The sequence below is a fragment of the Penicillium mononematosum genome (genome assembly GCF_028829835.1).
Source record: "Penicillium mononematosum strain IBT 11891 chromosome Unknown utg000005l:1.0-9366267.0:1.0-9372171.0, whole genome shotgun sequence".
Lineage (NCBI taxonomy): Eukaryota > Fungi > Ascomycota > Eurotiomycetes > Eurotiales > Aspergillaceae > Penicillium > Penicillium mononematosum.
This window is the reverse complement of record NW_026643275.1, coordinates 6,460,795-6,477,314: the sequence shown is the minus strand read 5'-3', so window position 1 is coordinate 6,477,314 and position 16,520 is coordinate 6,460,795. Positions and strand designations below refer to the sequence as shown.

The 16,520-nt window shown below is 47.6% G+C and overlaps 9 protein-coding genes across 9 annotated transcripts; 3 read left to right on the top strand and 6 right to left on the bottom strand.

The window, feature by feature from the left end:
• Positions 1 to 42: 42 nt before the first annotated feature.
• N7519_010640 (fungal specific transcription factor domain-containing protein) lies at positions 43 to 2,659 on the bottom strand (the record flags this gene model as incomplete). The annotated part of the gene is made up of 4 exons (XM_057297413.1): positions 43 to 1,441; positions 1,498 to 2,210; positions 2,262 to 2,373; positions 2,592 to 2,659. 4 exons carry the CDS (start codon positions 2,657 to 2,659, stop codon positions 43 to 45), a joined length of 2,292 nt encoding a protein of 763 aa, XP_057145295.1.
• A 1,558-nt stretch (positions 2,660 to 4,217) lies between these two features.
• Positions 4,218 to 4,760, top strand: N7519_010639 (uncharacterized protein; the record flags this gene model as incomplete). Its single annotated transcript, XM_057297412.1, has 1 exon — positions 4,218 to 4,760. The coding sequence occupies one exon, from the start codon at positions 4,218 to 4,220 to the stop codon at positions 4,758 to 4,760; it is 543 nt and encodes a 180-aa protein (XP_057145294.1).
• A 36-nt stretch (positions 4,761 to 4,796) lies between these two features.
• Positions 4,797 to 5,525, bottom strand: N7519_010638 (aminoglycoside phosphotransferase family protein; the record flags this gene model as incomplete). The annotated part of the gene is made up of 1 exon (XM_057297411.1): positions 4,797 to 5,525. The coding sequence occupies one exon, from the start codon at positions 5,523 to 5,525 to the stop codon at positions 4,797 to 4,799; it is 729 nt and encodes a 242-aa protein (XP_057145293.1).
• Positions 5,526 to 7,049: 1,524 nt separating this feature from the next.
• On the bottom strand, positions 7,050 to 8,527 carry N7519_010637 (phosphotransferase family protein; the record flags this gene model as incomplete). The annotated part of the gene is given in 3 exon segments (XM_057297410.1): positions 7,050 to 7,840; positions 7,892 to 8,406; positions 8,421 to 8,527. The coding sequence occupies 3 exon segments, from the start codon at positions 8,525 to 8,527 to the stop codon at positions 7,050 to 7,052; spliced, it is 1,413 nt and encodes a 470-aa protein (XP_057145292.1).
• Positions 8,528 to 9,814: 1,287 nt separating this feature from the next.
• Positions 9,815 to 10,385, bottom strand: N7519_010636 (uncharacterized protein; the record flags this gene model as incomplete). Its single annotated transcript, XM_057297409.1, has 2 exons — positions 9,815 to 10,005; positions 10,067 to 10,385. 2 exons carry the CDS (start codon positions 10,383 to 10,385, stop codon positions 9,815 to 9,817), a joined length of 510 nt encoding a protein of 169 aa, XP_057145291.1.
• A 786-nt stretch (positions 10,386 to 11,171) lies between these two features.
• Positions 11,172 to 11,546, bottom strand: N7519_010635 (uncharacterized protein; the record flags this gene model as incomplete). Its single annotated transcript, XM_057297408.1, has 1 exon — positions 11,172 to 11,546. The coding sequence occupies one exon, from the start codon at positions 11,544 to 11,546 to the stop codon at positions 11,172 to 11,174; it is 375 nt and encodes a 124-aa protein (XP_057145290.1).
• Positions 11,547 to 12,551: 1,005 nt separating this feature from the next.
• Positions 12,552 to 12,764, top strand: N7519_010634 (Major facilitator superfamily domain general substrate transporter; the record flags this gene model as incomplete). Its single annotated transcript, XM_057297407.1, has 1 exon — positions 12,552 to 12,764. The coding sequence occupies one exon, from the start codon at positions 12,552 to 12,554 to the stop codon at positions 12,762 to 12,764; it is 213 nt and encodes a 70-aa protein (XP_057145289.1).
• Positions 12,765 to 13,401: 637 nt separating this feature from the next.
• N7519_010633 (TMEM53 family protein) lies at positions 13,402 to 14,277 on the top strand (the record flags this gene model as incomplete). Its single annotated transcript, XM_057297406.1, has 1 exon — positions 13,402 to 14,277. The coding sequence occupies one exon, from the start codon at positions 13,402 to 13,404 to the stop codon at positions 14,275 to 14,277; it is 876 nt and encodes a 291-aa protein (XP_057145288.1).
• Positions 14,278 to 14,645: 368 nt separating this feature from the next.
• N7519_010632 (uncharacterized protein) lies at positions 14,646 to 15,588 on the bottom strand (the record flags this gene model as incomplete). Its single annotated transcript, XM_057297405.1, has 2 exons — positions 14,646 to 15,180; positions 15,233 to 15,588. The coding sequence occupies 2 exons, from the start codon at positions 15,586 to 15,588 to the stop codon at positions 14,646 to 14,648; spliced, it is 891 nt and encodes a 296-aa protein (XP_057145287.1).
• Between the last annotated feature and the right edge of the window lie 932 nt (positions 15,589 to 16,520).

Sequence of the window (16,520 nt, the reverse complement as noted above, 5' to 3'; positions counted from 1 at the left end):
AGAAGTGTTTGGCATGAAGTGGAACTACCTTATAACCCCGTATCAGAATGAATTCTTTTCTCCGCTCGGGTTTTGCCCTCCGTCCAGGGAAGGGAAGAAATAACGAAGGAACTCTTCGCTAATGGGGTCATAAGGGAAATGTGCATCGCCTGCAGTGCGGTCTTGGGAACTTGGCGCCGCTAAAAATCCAAACGCTAAAGAACCCGTGAGGTCCGGGTTGTTATTGGAATGGTCCATGGCATGACTTTCATGGGGAAGAACTGATGATTGACCTTGGCCGTTGTAAGGTAAGACCTGCCCACCACCAGCTGTTCCATCGTGCTGTGCAGGCGGTACAGCATCGCCATTCTCACCAAACTGGTCGCCGCGCCGCCTCTTTGGAGGGGGTGGTATGTCACTGTCGTCGTATCCCATGCTAGACACCAGTCGGCGAACTGCACTTTCACAAAGTTGCCATGCACGACGCGACGCGATGCAATGCATGGACATCATGTGAAGCCATCGGACAGATTTCTTCGCCGACTCAACCAAATCACTTTCTCGGTCTGGCGTATGCGCACAGTGAAATGACAGCTCCAGTATGATTACCGTTGCTGTCTTCATGATATAGTGTAGGAAACACCACCATGGGCAAAACCGATATAGATGGCCCATGTTCGGCTCGTCGGGCAACAAATCGAGCATCTGCATGGCGGATTCCAGGGTCATCACAGCCATTTCATGACTAAATCCCCGCTGGTCAACACTCTTCCGTTCTCTGTCGGCCCGACTGTGTCGGCAGAGAGACGGCCGACCAAGCATGATTCGGGTATTATAATAGTGAAATGCCAAGTTCGTCTTCGCCCAGTAGGATTGTTGATTTTCGTCTTTCACAGAAGTGAAGTCCAGCCCAGAAGGAAGAGACGATACCCATGCGTCCACTGTTGTCTTCAGTCGGCTGGTCCTGCTCTTCATATCTTCCCATGATACCGTTGCACTATCTGGTGAGTAGACGTGGTCTAGGATTTCTTGGTTCACGACTGCGAGATCACAGTAGTATAGGAAGTAAAGACTGGGATTGACTGGCAGGCTTTGAAGCCACGAGCGCGCAGCTAGTGTATCTTCACTCTGATGAAGGTCGGGATGGCGAATGTGCGGGCTAGTCATGGCCATGTCCACGCGTTTGTCTCTTTCATCCAGGTTCCCGAGAAGCATTGTAGCTGTTGGCTCTGACAAATGATCCTCGTTGAAAGGAAGTGGTAGTTGGGTGGTATACATACTGGTCGAAATGGAGGTTGCGCGACCAGTCATCGAGCCTAGCGTGTGTTCGACGGTGTAGAGACACCACCAGATTCGGCAGCCTATCTCCTTCGACACGCCTAACATCTTATGGCAGCTGCTCTTCAGGTTAATGCCAAGGGAGGTGGCGGATCGAATTGCTAAAGCCGAGATTTTCCACGCCCTACATTTGTCAGATTCATTCCGTAAGGGACCTCGGGAAGGGGTCAATGAACTCACCTATTAACCTGGTTTGTAGAGAGCATGTGAAATGCAATCAGTCCCTCTATTTGCACTTGTTGAAGGTCCGGATGTTCGAATAGACTATCACCGCCCATACTTAGCATCCTGGCTCGTGTTAAGTAGAAGAGATGGTCTTTGATATCCCCCCGCTGTGCCCCATCACTGTTATACAAATATTCTGCCGCAATGGCGAATATCATGTTCAATATCGCCAGCCATTTATCACCCGCATAAGATCTATCATCGAAGAAGTCCCTATATTGGGTGGAAAACAGAGTGCTGTTGATGATAGGGAAATGCGGGTGAACAGCGCGCAGATATGTCTCAAACAGGTGATCTGCCACTTGCCGAGGTGGAACCCAGTACATTTGTACCGGCCCGGGTGCATCAACACCAATATCATCAATATGATAGTTGACCATGGATGGAGCAACTTTGTCACCGGTATGATCTTCCGACGTTGCCTTTGGTGATTGACCGCGACTGCGCTGCTCTGTCTCTTCCTGCACACGGCCCATCCACGTTATTTCTGAACTCTTGCCCATATATCCAGTCGCCCGGGAGCTTTCCGTTAAATTGAGGTCTTCCTCGACTCGGTCCACCGCTTCTAGTGACCCAACGGAAGAAGGTGAAGGGGATCGCTTGGACCCATTCTGATACTGGGACGCATCGGGCGTTGAATTTGACCCATAGTCTGAATCGACGTTATACTAGTAATGAAATTAGTCAAGGGGCGAATTTCGATATGATGGACTCCTTACCTTCTGGAGTAGATCTTTAATGCGCTTCGCAGACTGGCCGTCGACTAGATTCCCTATGTCTTTCAACATAGACTCGTAGTCCTGCACCTGTTGATGAAAACTTTCGATCTGCCTGGTAGTGAGTTTAGCTCATGTTCCAATTTGTTTCATGTAGAAGCGGTATAGGTATATTGGTGATTGAGACAGATGAGCTGTTCTCGTTGTTCTTACTTCGTCGTTCTCTCACGCGACTTTAGCGGATAGACGCATGAACTATTTGTTTCTTCGCATTGTCTGCAAGTTGGGGTCTTGCCGTTGCATTTTATTTTTCGTTGACGACATGCTTCGCACGCTCGCGAGACTCGTTTGTTGGACGGCGGTGCGACAATGAAACGTTGCCGGGGGATTGCGACTTTCATGGCCAAAGCTTTCCCCTGTATTAACAGGTAGTCAAAAATTTGGAGGGTATCTATTATTTCATCAAGGTCTCTGTTGATCTGTTGAGTTGGCAAGTCAAGAAATGATGTCATGTCGCCTGGATCGACACAGCTTTCTATGACATCACGAGTTGATCTATCAACTTATTTTTAACGAACAATATTTAACCTTAGATAACAATAATTAATGGAGGATAATTGAGACGAAAAGAAAGATCTATTCCAGTAAATTTTGGGACGTCCACGAACCTACACAGCATTGTATAGCCAGATTTGGAAGTCATAAGCCCCAGGCATTTCAAACTCAGCAAAGGGCATCCATGAGAAATAGCTGGTTAGGGTCGACGCCAAAATTAGAACATCAAACTAATTTAGATGTGCATTAGAAGAGAAATAGTTCTGTAATTGAACTCATTCTACTATTGGTCTGTCGGCCGAAGCGATCGACATATCTCCATCCACCTGGGCAAATAGGAACAGTTAGATAGCCGCCACTATATGGGCTTTACAAGGTTCTTATCCACTTCATTGATGCCATACGCGTTCCCGCTAGTCATATTTTTATCTTTTACCATTTCTCTCTTTTCATTTTGATTGTTTCTCACGGTCACGAATACTCCAGAATTTTGCGGACACATTGCGCAAGCTGATTTAACATAGATAATTTGGAAAGGCGGCCTTCAAATAGTTAGCTAGCGGAACGGAAAAAGGGAGGTATTGACTGAATATCATTCTTGTCCTAATCTGATGATGCACCGTCTCAGTGCCCAATTAAAGGGTAGCTCCACTAGGATTTCTCGTTTTCGTCCTTGAACGCCATGCAGGCTTTTGTTTTTCCGCTTATAGTGAGGTGGGGCGTCTGGGGTCGGTATACACACCCGATTTAGATAAAGCTAGAGAATATCATGTGTAAAATGCTGATGGATTCCTTCATTTTCGACGATATTGAGCAGTGCGGGAAGTATTATATAGAACTAGCCGTACCAGGGCTTAAAGGGCCCAATTGAATTCCAGTACGATACTCGCTGATCTGCATGCATCAGATATCTATCCCGAGACGAGGTTGACGTAGGCATTAGTTCTGGCTTGGTCTTAGGCTGGGGTGGACCGGGCATGTCGCCCTTCGGCGCTTGCTGAAACCGGCTGAGGTGCGTATAGGGAACCACAAGTGTCTTTGCGCTGGCGCATTGTTCTTGCTGGCTTGGTTGGCTCTCGTTGGCCCATTATTGTTTGAACAGCCCATCAGCTAGTTGACTGCTGCAGGGGCAACATTATCGCCAGAAAATAGATTTGGAATATGGCCAAGTTGAAGCAAAAGCGGAGTTCATCTATTCCCCGTTCAATGTTCGGCGCTTAGATCAAACAACAGGTGTTTCGGTGTCTTAGAAATGAAGCTCCTACTTGGGTATATATAGCAACTAGAGAGCTTCCATTCTCACATTCGCTCGTATCGGACTTCAACAGGTTTCTCAAATTAAAACCTGGCTTCCGGTCTAATTTTTGGAATTTCTGGCGGAATTGGCCTCAGGATATCCTAATAATGAGCAATAAGCGCCAAGTATTCCTTTCACTGCATCATCGGGACGCTCTGTCTGTTGGCGGGAACAGGCAGCGATTCGGCCATGCGGCCTACCACTGGGGGATTCTCATTTCTCCCAAAAGTTCCAAGGGGCCTGATTGCTATGCTTTCGACGTGAGCGACGGAATCGTCCTCGATCCGGTGCGCAGAGTCAATCTCAACCCGAACGGCAACTGGATCTTTCGAGAAAAAGCAAACATCAATCCACAAAGTAGCGGTCACCTTCTTGGAAGGGTCATGATTGGGAAGGTTCCCAATGAGGTTACCTATGCCCAGATCAACGACCTTCTCGCAGCGATTCCACTTCCACAAAAGGGTGCTCTGCCAGTGCAAAACTGCGTCACTTGGACGAAAGTCGCCATTTGGAAACTTCAGGAGAACGGTCTGGTAGAGAAATTCGACGTCGGCCGGTTCATGGACGACTCGCTTGATTTCGCGGATAAACGCATTCGCAGCCCCGAGTCTACGCCTACCAGCATTAATTATACTGCTCGGCGTATGTGATTGCGGGACGCCTTAGATCAGATTGTCTCGATACTGTCACGCAAGGTCCAGGCTCGGAATCAGATGTTCTTTCCCTCGCCATAGCAGTTGTGGCTCGTCCAGTCGTCTCCAGAGAGTTTGTTCTGCTCTGAGTTCGTCGTCATATCTCTCCATAGCATCTTCCAATCCATCATACCACTCTGGCCGATCTATCTGACCGTAGTGTGCCTTAGTATACTCCCAGTATTCTGGGTACCAGCCGCCAAATTGCCAATCAACAATCGCAGAGACTTTCCCATTGTCCACCATGATATTCCGCGGGGCGATATCTGCGTGGGTGAAGCAGCTTCGATAATGACGGGAGTGGCATTCAGTGACCTCTGGGCCAAATACTTCGTTGCAGTCCTCGATTGGAGCGTTCGCACGAAGGTATGAGTGGAACCCTTTATGACTCGTAAACGGGCCGAAAGTACAAGATCCGACTCGGTGATCCATGGCCTCGCCTAAGCTTGCCGATGCAACCATTCCTTCTCGCGGAGGTTCTAGATTTCGGAGCTGGCTGATGTAGCCCGCAACCTCAGCGATGATGTCTTTCCTCTGGTCTTGCGACAGGTGGCCATGGTACCATGCTGCCTCGAGGTTCATTCCACGGATATACTCCATTTCAATATATAGATCACCATCGTGATAGTGCGTGTTGAAAACTTTAGGAACAGGAATTGTTGTGTGTTCAGCGACATATTTCAAGGCTGCTAGCTCCGGAGTAGCACAAGGTCCTTTGATCATTCTGTTAGGGCTTACTCGGACTCCAAATGGCCCAACTGCCCCAAAGAGTTTCTTGCCAATCCATAGTCGGAGTGGAAGCAAATAAGAGGTTGCGCGGTAATTCCCCTCATTTGCCATGGCTTGCTTGTCTCGGCAGATGAGTTTCGCGGTAACAATCAATGTTCTTGTGTATCATTGGCAGTATCAAGCTGCGGAGAAAGGCGGATGAAGAGCCGATCAGGACCACATTCACGGATATTTGATTTCGGGTAGCGCTCGGGCCTATGGCTAGGGTGGCTCTCGGGCCAAGCTATTTCTTTTGCCCGACCTATTCCACTTTACACAGTATTAGCATGTGTATGGTGTCGGCTAGTTCATTATTAGGCACACAATCTCATTACCTGAAACACTGTACTCTCAGAGAAGAGAAGCGTGCTATCCAGGATAACGGTCGATCGTCTAGATCCTTGCAGCGGTAGAGGGGGGAGGGGCGAGTAGGTGACGACGGCAATATGTTCGCTGAAGTGAGCAGTATGGCCCGAATTGGGCATACGGGGTCGCTTCAAAAACGTCTGGTTCAGCGGCGAAGGTTGGAGAAAATATAGGATAAGGGCAACGATTATTGAGCGATAGGTAACAGTCGGGGTAGTGGGGACAAGCGGTCAATGGTAGATTTGTGTCTGCTGGAAATGCGCCTTACCCGTGTCGCAAGGCAGGTCTTTGAAGGAAGAGCTAGAATACTGAAGATGGGGAAGAAGGAAGAGAGGTTGAAAAGGATAAAGACAAACAAATCCCACTCTGCAAACCATGCAAACATACTATGGCCAAAGCGAAAAAAAAAAAAAAAAAAAAAAAAACAAAGAACCAAATAAGCAGACGATCAGGTGGCATAAGCACTACTATACCCTACCACGACAGCTCGGGCGATAGACCTCGGGAATCCACTTTGGGACATAAGCCACCAGTAATAAATACGGTATTCTTTCAACTGCATTATATAGAATTCATGAAGGCTGTGGTGACCACGGGAACCAATTCAAGAGCTTACTACATGCTAGAGTGGAGGTAAAATGGGCGTAAATTGTGAAATGACCAAGTTGCTCAACTACCCGTGGACTTATTCATCCCTGAGGCAAGGGGTGATTTTTAATGACCTCGGGAATGCTTAGGGCTTACGCTTTTCTGCCAGAGAAATGGTTGGGCGGTAGGAGCAGAACCTCAGTGAATTTATCATGTCTGCACTTCTTAGTTCTTTGGGAATACCATGCTCATTCATATCCATGATTTCCTTCGGAGGGAAGCCCTTTTTATCCTGTAGGTCAGTTACCTGGCCTCTGCAGCAGCAGGGAGTCTAATTGGGTGAAAGGAGACGCCAACAGAGGGCTGGGACATTCGAGCCCATCAGATACATGTAGTAGTAGGGATAGATAAATCTGATGGGGTATAGATGGCAGAAGTACACGTGGATGGTAAAGTGGAATCCGACCAATTAAGCAATACAGGAGCAGGAAGTGGTCGACAGACCTTCAAGTGTTGCAAACGAATTCACCCATCAGTGATAATAGCCCGGACGGCAGCAATAAATTCCTCCTTCGTCAGGGCCTCACTTGCCAGCAGAGCCTTTTGTTGCTCAACTTTGCCCACTTTCACATCATACGCCTCCAGCCCACGTAGCTTCCTCGCTACGAATTCTTTCATCCCCTTTTGGGCGTTGATTTGGTCTCTCCACTCTGCCACACCAACACGTTCTCGTAAGTGCATGCAAGGAAAACTGAACCAATCAAAAAATCCACTCGAAAGAAGCATATGGAGCCACATAGCTCCCGAGTCCTCAGACCACGTCATGAGCTTCGAAACTTCCTTGCTATGATGTTCTGGCATCTTTTCCTCTTCCTCGCTCAGAATGCGTTTAAACATCTCAAGGTGTCTGAAATAGCGATCTGCGATCTTCGGAGGCTCTCCGGCCTTAAAATCCCAGTCTTCGTTAATTGGCCGATCAAGAAGAAGCCACCAAGGTGCTGAAGCAAATAACTGGGCTGGCCCTGCATAAACCCACTCCAGGTCCACCACTCCAACAATTGTAAGGTCATGCTCGCCCTTGACAATTACGTTTGCTGGGCCGAGATCGTCGCAGATAAGCTTGAATGGGCCTTGGTTGTAGCTTTCATTTATCATCTCAGGTATCATAGACTTCAGAACCTGCAGCGACCCAAATATCGACTCTGCATTCATATCACTAATGACTGAATTGGACTGCATTTGAACTTGCTGCTCGTCCTGCCCGATGACATACTGAAAATAGTCGTCCGTCGTTAAGAACCCTTTGGATCTGTCACCTAAGATCGTTTGGTTAGAAGAAGTACACTTGCTGGAATAGATAAGCTAACCAAATGTGTTTACCCCCCCACATTGTAAAATATCGTGAGCTTTCCAACTGAGCGGGCGTGTAGGAGCGCAAAATCCCGTATATGGCGTAGGCAGACTCCCAATATTGCGAAAGTCGATGTTGAAGAGTTGTAGCATAAAATTGGCCATCTGCCTATATATGCACTCAACATCGCGATCTGAGACTTCTTCTCTAAGTTGAATCGACCCCCCAAGGAATAGCTCTTTAAGGCAAACTCCTTCTATGAACTCCATCAGAATAAATGGACCAAGACCGAACGGGTTTGTCTCAGCAAGACCCCAAACGTGAATTTGTGGAACGGGTATGGTTGTCTTCTTGCGGATCAAATCAATAGCCTCCAGTTCCATGGCAACTTTCTCGTTGGCGTAAGAAGCAGAAATGCTGCTAACGCGAGGCAAACGGAGCAATATTGTACTACCATTATCGGAACGTAGCTTTTGGCATAGGTTGTAGGAGCCGTTCATAAATCCGCCGTCGGGCGATAGGAACCTTGGCCTGGAAGCAAAGACGTGACCCAGTCGCAAAGTCGCCCATCTAAACGCATGTCGTTGATTTTGCGAACCCAAAGATCCTCTTCAGTTTGATGAAGAATATCTAGGCACTTATCATAATCCATGACAGCAGAGGGTTATTGGACTGACGAGTGTTGAAATTGGGAAAGAAAACAGAAAGCGAGATGAATGCAGAACCAAGGGGAAGTGGCTGTAAATTTCGAACAGACCGCCAAACATGTCAATACGTACGGTCCTGCAATTCAAGTATTTCAGATAATATGTTATATTCTGCCTATATAGTGCAGTATAGATCAATCAACCATGCAATGACAGGGGCAATATTATAGAGGCTAAAATAGGGGAAGCAGAGGTATAGTTCAATTTCCGAGACTGGATCTTAAGAAAAAAAATCAGGTACAGCATGTATGTTGTATGTACGGTCCGTCTAACCCCTCTCCTTCTGAACAAGGGTATCTGCCCTAACTGCAGGGATCCGATATCTCGAACAAAGATCACACAACGCTTTATGGATGGTGCTAAAGAGACTCCTGCTATCCCCAAAAAGATTTGTGCCACATATCCCGTATTTCCCGTGCAGCATGCCCCAGGTTCTGTATGTTCGAAGTCACTGCCACGCATCGTAGATCCCGTGGGTCAATGATGTCCCTCGGATATAGCAGAGAGCTGTCTATATCCGGTATTCCGCTTAGAGAACCAATAGTCAATAATCAATTTTGGTAAGATGGATGCTCAGCACATGTCTTGATGCTGACTTCTTAACGAGAAAAGTTACTTGTTTACTATTGTTTTCAACGGTAACTATAGATTATCGAGGAAGTCCCAGCTGCGTCATATATATTTGCTAACCCGAAACCCCTATCACCAACTGTTTGTATGTGGCACTTATATTTAGGTAGCAGCACCAGCCTCAAATAAGGGTAAGTAGTGCCACAAATCCACCACTTCAGCGCAAATCCCTCGGTCAAAAGGACGATTGAGCTCCACAGGTGGGCATGCATCCACTCACTGTGGGTCATTATTTGTATTGTCCGGAAGGCAGGGAGCGTCATAGTGAAATTCCGTCAAAGCTATGGACAGCAATTAAGGATACTTTATTTAAAAGCAGGACGCATGCCTTCATCTTCAATCCTCTCATCTTTCACACCCGTACTCCGAATCTTCATTATAGAGTTGTTACACAAAAGAAACCTAATGTTACAATTTGCTACCCAGTGAGAATGTGCTATCAATTTATTTCACTCTTCGTTCATGTCCACAGATTCCTATAGCTACTGCTAATCCTTCCCAGAATTCGAAGCAACCGAGACATGAGCTGTCCCACCTTCCCCACCCCGACATTCCCTTGCGTATTCGCCGGAACCAGGATAGTACTCATATCCTCCTCGATATCATGCAGCATCTCCCCCAATCGCATGGTAGCATGATGCAAAGCCCCGCGCGCCACTATCGCGGATTCCTCCCCTACCTAGCTCCAGTCTCCCGAGATAAACCGTCACCTCGGTGACAATTACTGTGGGCTTTGTATCCACTGAGCTATTACTGCTTCTTTCATGGGTGCTTGACAGATTATCGGATCGATCTAAGGCAACGTTAATATGAGATTGAGTTAAAGTAAATCATCGGGCCGAGGATCCACATACCGATACCCCCACCGTTAGGCTCCTGGGTCTGACTCCAGCTTCCGAGTATCAATTCCAGCGCTGCCTCGTACAGCGTGAGCGTCTTTGTCACAGCATCTATCATCGTTTGCATCATTTTCGCGTCCAGATGTGTATCGGTTTCGCAGCCATTTAGTAGTTCCCAATGCTCGACCAACCCTGCCCCCATGATGAGTACCCCATCCATAGGTATGTAATGGATATCTGGTGGAGACTTAGTCGAGAAGTTTGGGAAGCGATCGAGGGCTTCGGCTGTCCGCGCAAGACAGTCGCAAGGCGGTTTGGCTAGGGAGAGCGGCATTGTTGCAGATGTTTCGAACAGTTGGAAGCTGCTTGTGTGGAGAGTCAGTTCATTGACTTTGTTAAGAATGGAATTGCGTCGCACTACCCGAGATTGTTGTACGTCAACTACTGACTGTTGCCTTGAGAATCATCAATTAATTCTTTGGGACATTTGTGCTTATGACGGTTGGGCTATGCACCTCAGACACCCCACCATGCAAAGGTACCCTTTACAGGGATGTTCCATCTCTCCCAAAGAACGGCCTTTTTCATATTATTCATCCATCGAGTATTTTTTGTTGTCGGGTACTTTCTGTCCAATCTATGATACTGAAAAAGTACCCGACGCATATATACTCGACTTTCTCTTCCCGAAAGCCATGTACGAAATATTAGGTTATTAATGATCGGGAGACCAGCCATATCGAAATGGTAGTAGGTTGAGTTCCTATTCTGCCAATTCCACTCTTCCTCGTAAGGTCTCTACACGGTGGTAAAGGTATTCAGCGATCTGTTTCGCAGATCCTTGTATAACATCGCCTGCGGGGCCGACCAATCCCTTCATATCGACCAACGTAACTAACAATTCCCGCATTCGACGCCGCAAAATCAGTCTCATGGCTCGAGATTTTGCGTCGCTGCCCAGTCTGAAGTTCCCCAAAAATAGACCACAGTTTGCCTCCGGGACAGGACAGGTGATTTTTCGGTCGAACGCGCCACGAATAGAGCGTTCGAAGCGAGTGGCGGACTGAGAAGGAAAGGGACTGGAGTTTACTGGCCACGCGGTTCGAAAATGTGTTCCCTCTCATGCGGACATCGCTGCTCGGCGAAAGAGACCTTCGAGAAGAGAGACGACACATCCTGCAAACAAGCCCAAAGCCATGAGGCTGGAAGGCCGTGAAGCAAGACATCCTTTGTCTTCTGGTATATCACTACCACATTTAAACAATTGCTCTTTGAGGAGGCGAGTGTCCTGCTCGGCTGTCATGATCACATCGATTGTTGGGGGATTCTCATCTGTACCACGAGCTTGCTCGAGCCAGGCGAGGCGATGGAGAATGGTAAAGTAGCATCTACCCTGACACGGCCCATCGGACTCTGGGGCTGGCCGGGTAGCGCTTGTTGTACCGAGACTCCCATTTCGGTCGCTTGGGGTGGCGAGCGAGCTGATTCCGATCATTGCTGAGAGAGGTATGTCAGTTTTGGTCGTCGAGTTGTCTCTCATTTTCGGAAGAGTAGATTAGAGAATTATGGGGCCAAAAATTCGCTGGTACTGAAGGTTCTGCAAGTGTGTCTGATGATAGTGTGGCCGGGTGAGAGATTGAGGATGAAACAAGACTGGTAAAATCAGGAAACCCCACAGAGCTCGCCAGTCGATTATCTGTGCTAAATGAAAATGGAGTAGCATTTATAGCACCAGACAAAGATAATGAAAATAGGCGTGTTTGTCGGGACACTGGCCCATAAGATCCTCTTCTTCCGTGACTACAGGCGTCGATTCTTCTACCTGAGCAGGTTGGCCATTTGCACTTCGGAGTTGACCACGCGGGGACGAAGCAGCTCGCTTTCTGGGTCTTCCCATGCGACGTATCGGACTGTATACACAACGAAGCCCGTGTTTCTCGCGCACCGGTCACACTCTGGCTTGTTTTGGCTGCACTTGATTTTTAAGGATTGACAAACATCGCACGACGTGCGAAGTCGAGCCTGGGAAGACATGATTGGACCATACCATCAGCATGGCGTGGCGCTAACCCTCAGTCGAGGTTGTCAGAGGGACCAGGTAATTCAGCGGGGTTAAGAAGTAGTTCGATGTGTTCTCCAGGTCTCCGCCTCCGAAACAGCCCTGGAGCCCAGGTGCGATCGAAAACCGCTGACAAATCGGCTCTGGGCACGCACTTTGAGGGCTGACAGGGGCTTGGAAATCCAGGAGCACTACTTTGTCCACGGGTGGTTTATCAGGGTAGCTAAGCTAGTGACTTGGCTACCTAGGTAAGTCTATTGTGAGTTCGTCCAATCGGGTACTCTGCTCGCCTCCACATAGTAAATCATAGGGTACTTTTTTCTCTCCCACAGCTCGAAGCTCAGTAGCTATTTTAACAGTGATTCCTTGCTATTTCAATAATGTTTTCCTGTACTGCTAGCTACTACTTGTCATCGCCACATGTACATTCACTCAAACACCATGTCGGAGACAAACTCGAACCTTGTTCCAGACACCAAAGAGGAAAGAACCGATACATCCTCTGATGGCCTGCATGGTAGTTGGGCCATGGGAATTGCACTCTTTGGTTTGACGTTTTTGTGTGCTCTTATTCCGAAGAGAGGAGGCAAAGTCCCGCGACCGGGTGAGAAAGGTGGGAAGGACGAGCAGGGCAACTTTGTTCCTGTGGCTTAATCGGTTTGTAGGGGCTTGCTGTTCTAGAATTTGATGCAGTGGAGTCTCTAAGCTTTTGAGTTTCGGGGAGATTTATGCACTTCGGCTTTGGTGGAGACAAGAGTTATGCATAGATCTGGCATATACAAGTACTAGATTGTAAGATAAAAGAGACCTCGGGATTAGGTAGGATTGACTGCTCTTATAGTTTTGATTATTTTCAAATTCAATTTTCTAATAAGGTGCCTCTACAAGCATCTAAATATTCAAGACTGAATTAGATCTTTCCTATTATTTTCCATTATTTTATCCATGTTATGCCTCAGGCATAAATCATATGAAGTCGCCCAATTAGGCAATTGCCGAGGTATCCAAGTATTTCATCGCCAAGTCCTTTATCTTCTTCCCAACGACTCCACATGCCATGAAAAGATTGGTGCTGGATAACAAAGAATCCCAACCGTTGTTGTTCGACCAATGCTATATCTCCTGTAGCGGGATAATTCCACACCGGGTGGCCACTGAAGGAGATTTTCTTTTTCGAATTTTTTTTAAGGAGGCCAGCATATAACAAGACAGAGCCAGCAAAAGACTTCAACCTGCTACACCCTTAAAATAAGACTAAATCAAGGCTACCCAGACCCTTGCACAAAGACCAATGGCTCCACAACCCATTCCATTCCCGGGCTTCACCCCGATATCTGATCGTGTATACCTTCGCAACGGCCACGAGAAAAGCAAGCCCGCCCCAGCCAACGAGCCAACAACAATCATCATCTCCGGCTGGGGCGACGGCATGCCGAAACACGTCACCAAGTATTCCGACGGCTACCATGAACTCTACCCATCCGCGCGGATCATCGTCATCCTATCGCGTACCTTCCAAGCCACCAACCAACCTGAGGAAGCCCGAATCCAAGCCATGATGCCAGTCGTCGACACCGTCTTCCCAACGCCAACCGGCAGCGGAAACGAAAAGGAGCGCGTCCTTGTACATGCCATGTCGAATACAGGCGCCATTTTCACCGCATCGACCGTTATCGCATACCAGCGTCGCCACGGCACAGACAAGCCATTCCCGCACCAGCTCCTGGTTCTGGATTCCACGCCGGGAAGTCTGGACTTCAGGTCTCAGGCTACGCGCTGGTCGCGTGCGATGGCAGTTGGCACAGCCAAGTTCTTCCCTTGGCCGTTTGTTATCACGCATGGTCTGTGGTATGCTTTCCTCTGGGCGAATTACCTGTGGCAGATTCTGCGCGGGGCCGTTTCTTCCGGTGTGTGGGCGGACCGGATCATCAATGATAAGGCCTGTGTTGCGACGGGTTCGAGCAGGGTTTACCTTTACTCTAAGGAAGATGAGATTATTGGGTATAAGGATTTGGAGGAGAATGTTGCCCATGCTAAGACTTTGGGCTACTCGGTTGATCTTGAGATGTTTGAGGGCTCGTCGCATGTGGGACATATGAGACTTCATCCGGAACAATATTGGAGTAAGATTTCCAGTTCTTGGAAGCAGGCTATCGCGGAGAAATAAGTTCTGTGGGGATTGGATATATTGTATTCCGTGTATTTGTATTTATAGATTAGACCATGTTTAATAATTATATAGAGTCATTTCAGTGATAGTTGCATTTATATCACTCGCTAGTTTCAGGAACAAGGATAATCTCCAAGTTAGCCAAGCCCCAAGCCCGGGGATCGTGATATGTCGATCGAACGGGGATGGACGTGCAATCCGCTATATGGGCATGCAACTAAACTCCATTTACAAAAGGAACTAGGATGGTATTCATAAGTAGCGATTCATAAAATTCATAAGTCAATAACTCAGCACTATCAATCTGGTCCAAAGCAATGCAGAATGAATATACAACAACCTGTCAACTCCACTCTGGATGCGACCTAGTCACGGTCATCAGGATGGAAAACCAACGCTCGCACCTCAATACTCTCTCTTCCGGCTTCATTCTCAGTTTCCGGGTTAACAAAAGCAGTATGAGGCACACGCCGGGCTCTCCCATCAACCTTAGAATCAAAACATTTGATAAGCGTCACCAGATCCGGCGTCTGTCCATAGCGGTAATACCACTTGATATTCGGATCAGGTTTAACACCGTATGTCTCACCCTCCCGGTCCGGATATATAAGACCGATGGGCACAAGGTCGCTATCCGGGACTGAGTGCGCATCCGCCACAGCCAATGGATCTTTCAGAATCGTCTTGATCGGACGCCAGACGTTGATGATCTGGTATCGGCCCTTGAGAAGCTCGGGTGCTTCGTCTGGCAGATGGTGGGAGACTCTGTTCTTGGAGGCAGTGTAGGATTGATCGATGTGCACGCGCTGTACGGGTCCGCGCATGCGGGCACCGGCGGATCCGTCGGTTGGTGCTCGGCGGATTGTGTGGTCGAAGATGAAGATGCGGGAGGCACCGGTGCTGCGCAGGTCAATGTTAGTTTTATTCGAAGATATGGGTTTCGGTTGCGTACGCGTCTTTTAGTAGCTGTTCTGTTTCTGCGTAGTATTCCCTCTTGATCTTCTCGTCGTCTAGGAAGTCTTTCTCTTGGCTTTCGTGGTAGTAGAGCTGGAATCCATGGGTGTCGAGCTTGTAGTCCAGCTCGTGGCCGCTGATGTCGTGGATGGTGGTTGCGAGAGGGGCCGCGGGTCGATCGTATGTTTCTGGTCTGCTGGTATATGTTGGTTCTGGGGGAGAGCCATCTTCGTTCTCTTTGAAGAAGTTGAGTGTGGTCTGGACATGGTGAGGCTTTTCGGAGACTGGGACTCCGGGCTTTTCTGAGAGCAGAGAGCCGCGAGAAGCGGGAAGTTGAACAGCTGCGGAAGCCATGGTGAGATATCTGTGTTCTTAGAGAGGATTCCAGATGATAATTAGAATTAGCGAAAATAAACGGTTCTTTATATAACAGAGCTGCCCAGGTGGTGTTGCGGGGTGAGTTTCATTTGTCAGAATACAGCACGCAATATTTGTATGACATGGAGAAATGCTGATAAATGCATGGTTTCATGCAACCTTTACAAGAATCAAGCCTACTGGTAAGTACATATGGAATCGCATTATTAATGGACGATGTCGTGCATATGCCATTTATAATCTTTCCCCGGAAAATCATTCGATCGAGATGACGCAACATCATATCGAATATACGAACAAGCAGATTTCTCTCCTATATTGAAATTGGTGCTTTTCTCCAAAAGTACTAACGTCTTGTTGTGTACGTATATACGTAGACGGCAGTTCGTTATTTCCCGAATCATCCATCCATGGATGTCAACCTAGGTAGGAACAGCAGCTTAAACGAGAGATAACCCGATTTATTTACCAAGGTAGTACTTGTTAGGAGGGTGAAAGGACTAAGGTATAAAAGCATATATAACCCCAATATCAATTAGTATAATAAAAAGAAAGCAAAAAGACCAACAAAAAAAAAGAAAGAAAGGGCCCGAGCCCGGGATTGAACCGGGGACCTCGCGCAATATTGCTTTGGGTGAACCCTAAGCGCGAATCATACCACTAGACCACCCGGGCACTTGATATGAAAAGATTCCCTTCGAGGCTTTTTAAGATAATCATCTGATATACACCTTTCTATGGACTCCGTATAGAGTTTGGGGAGATATCCAGTAAGTCGTTCTAATTCTACACAGTGGAATTGGGGGCATTTTCTTTTTTATATAAATCAGCACATCCTCAGCACAACCTCATAGCAGATAGTTTATTATCATTATTATTATCATCAACGTGAATGGAATTTATACCGT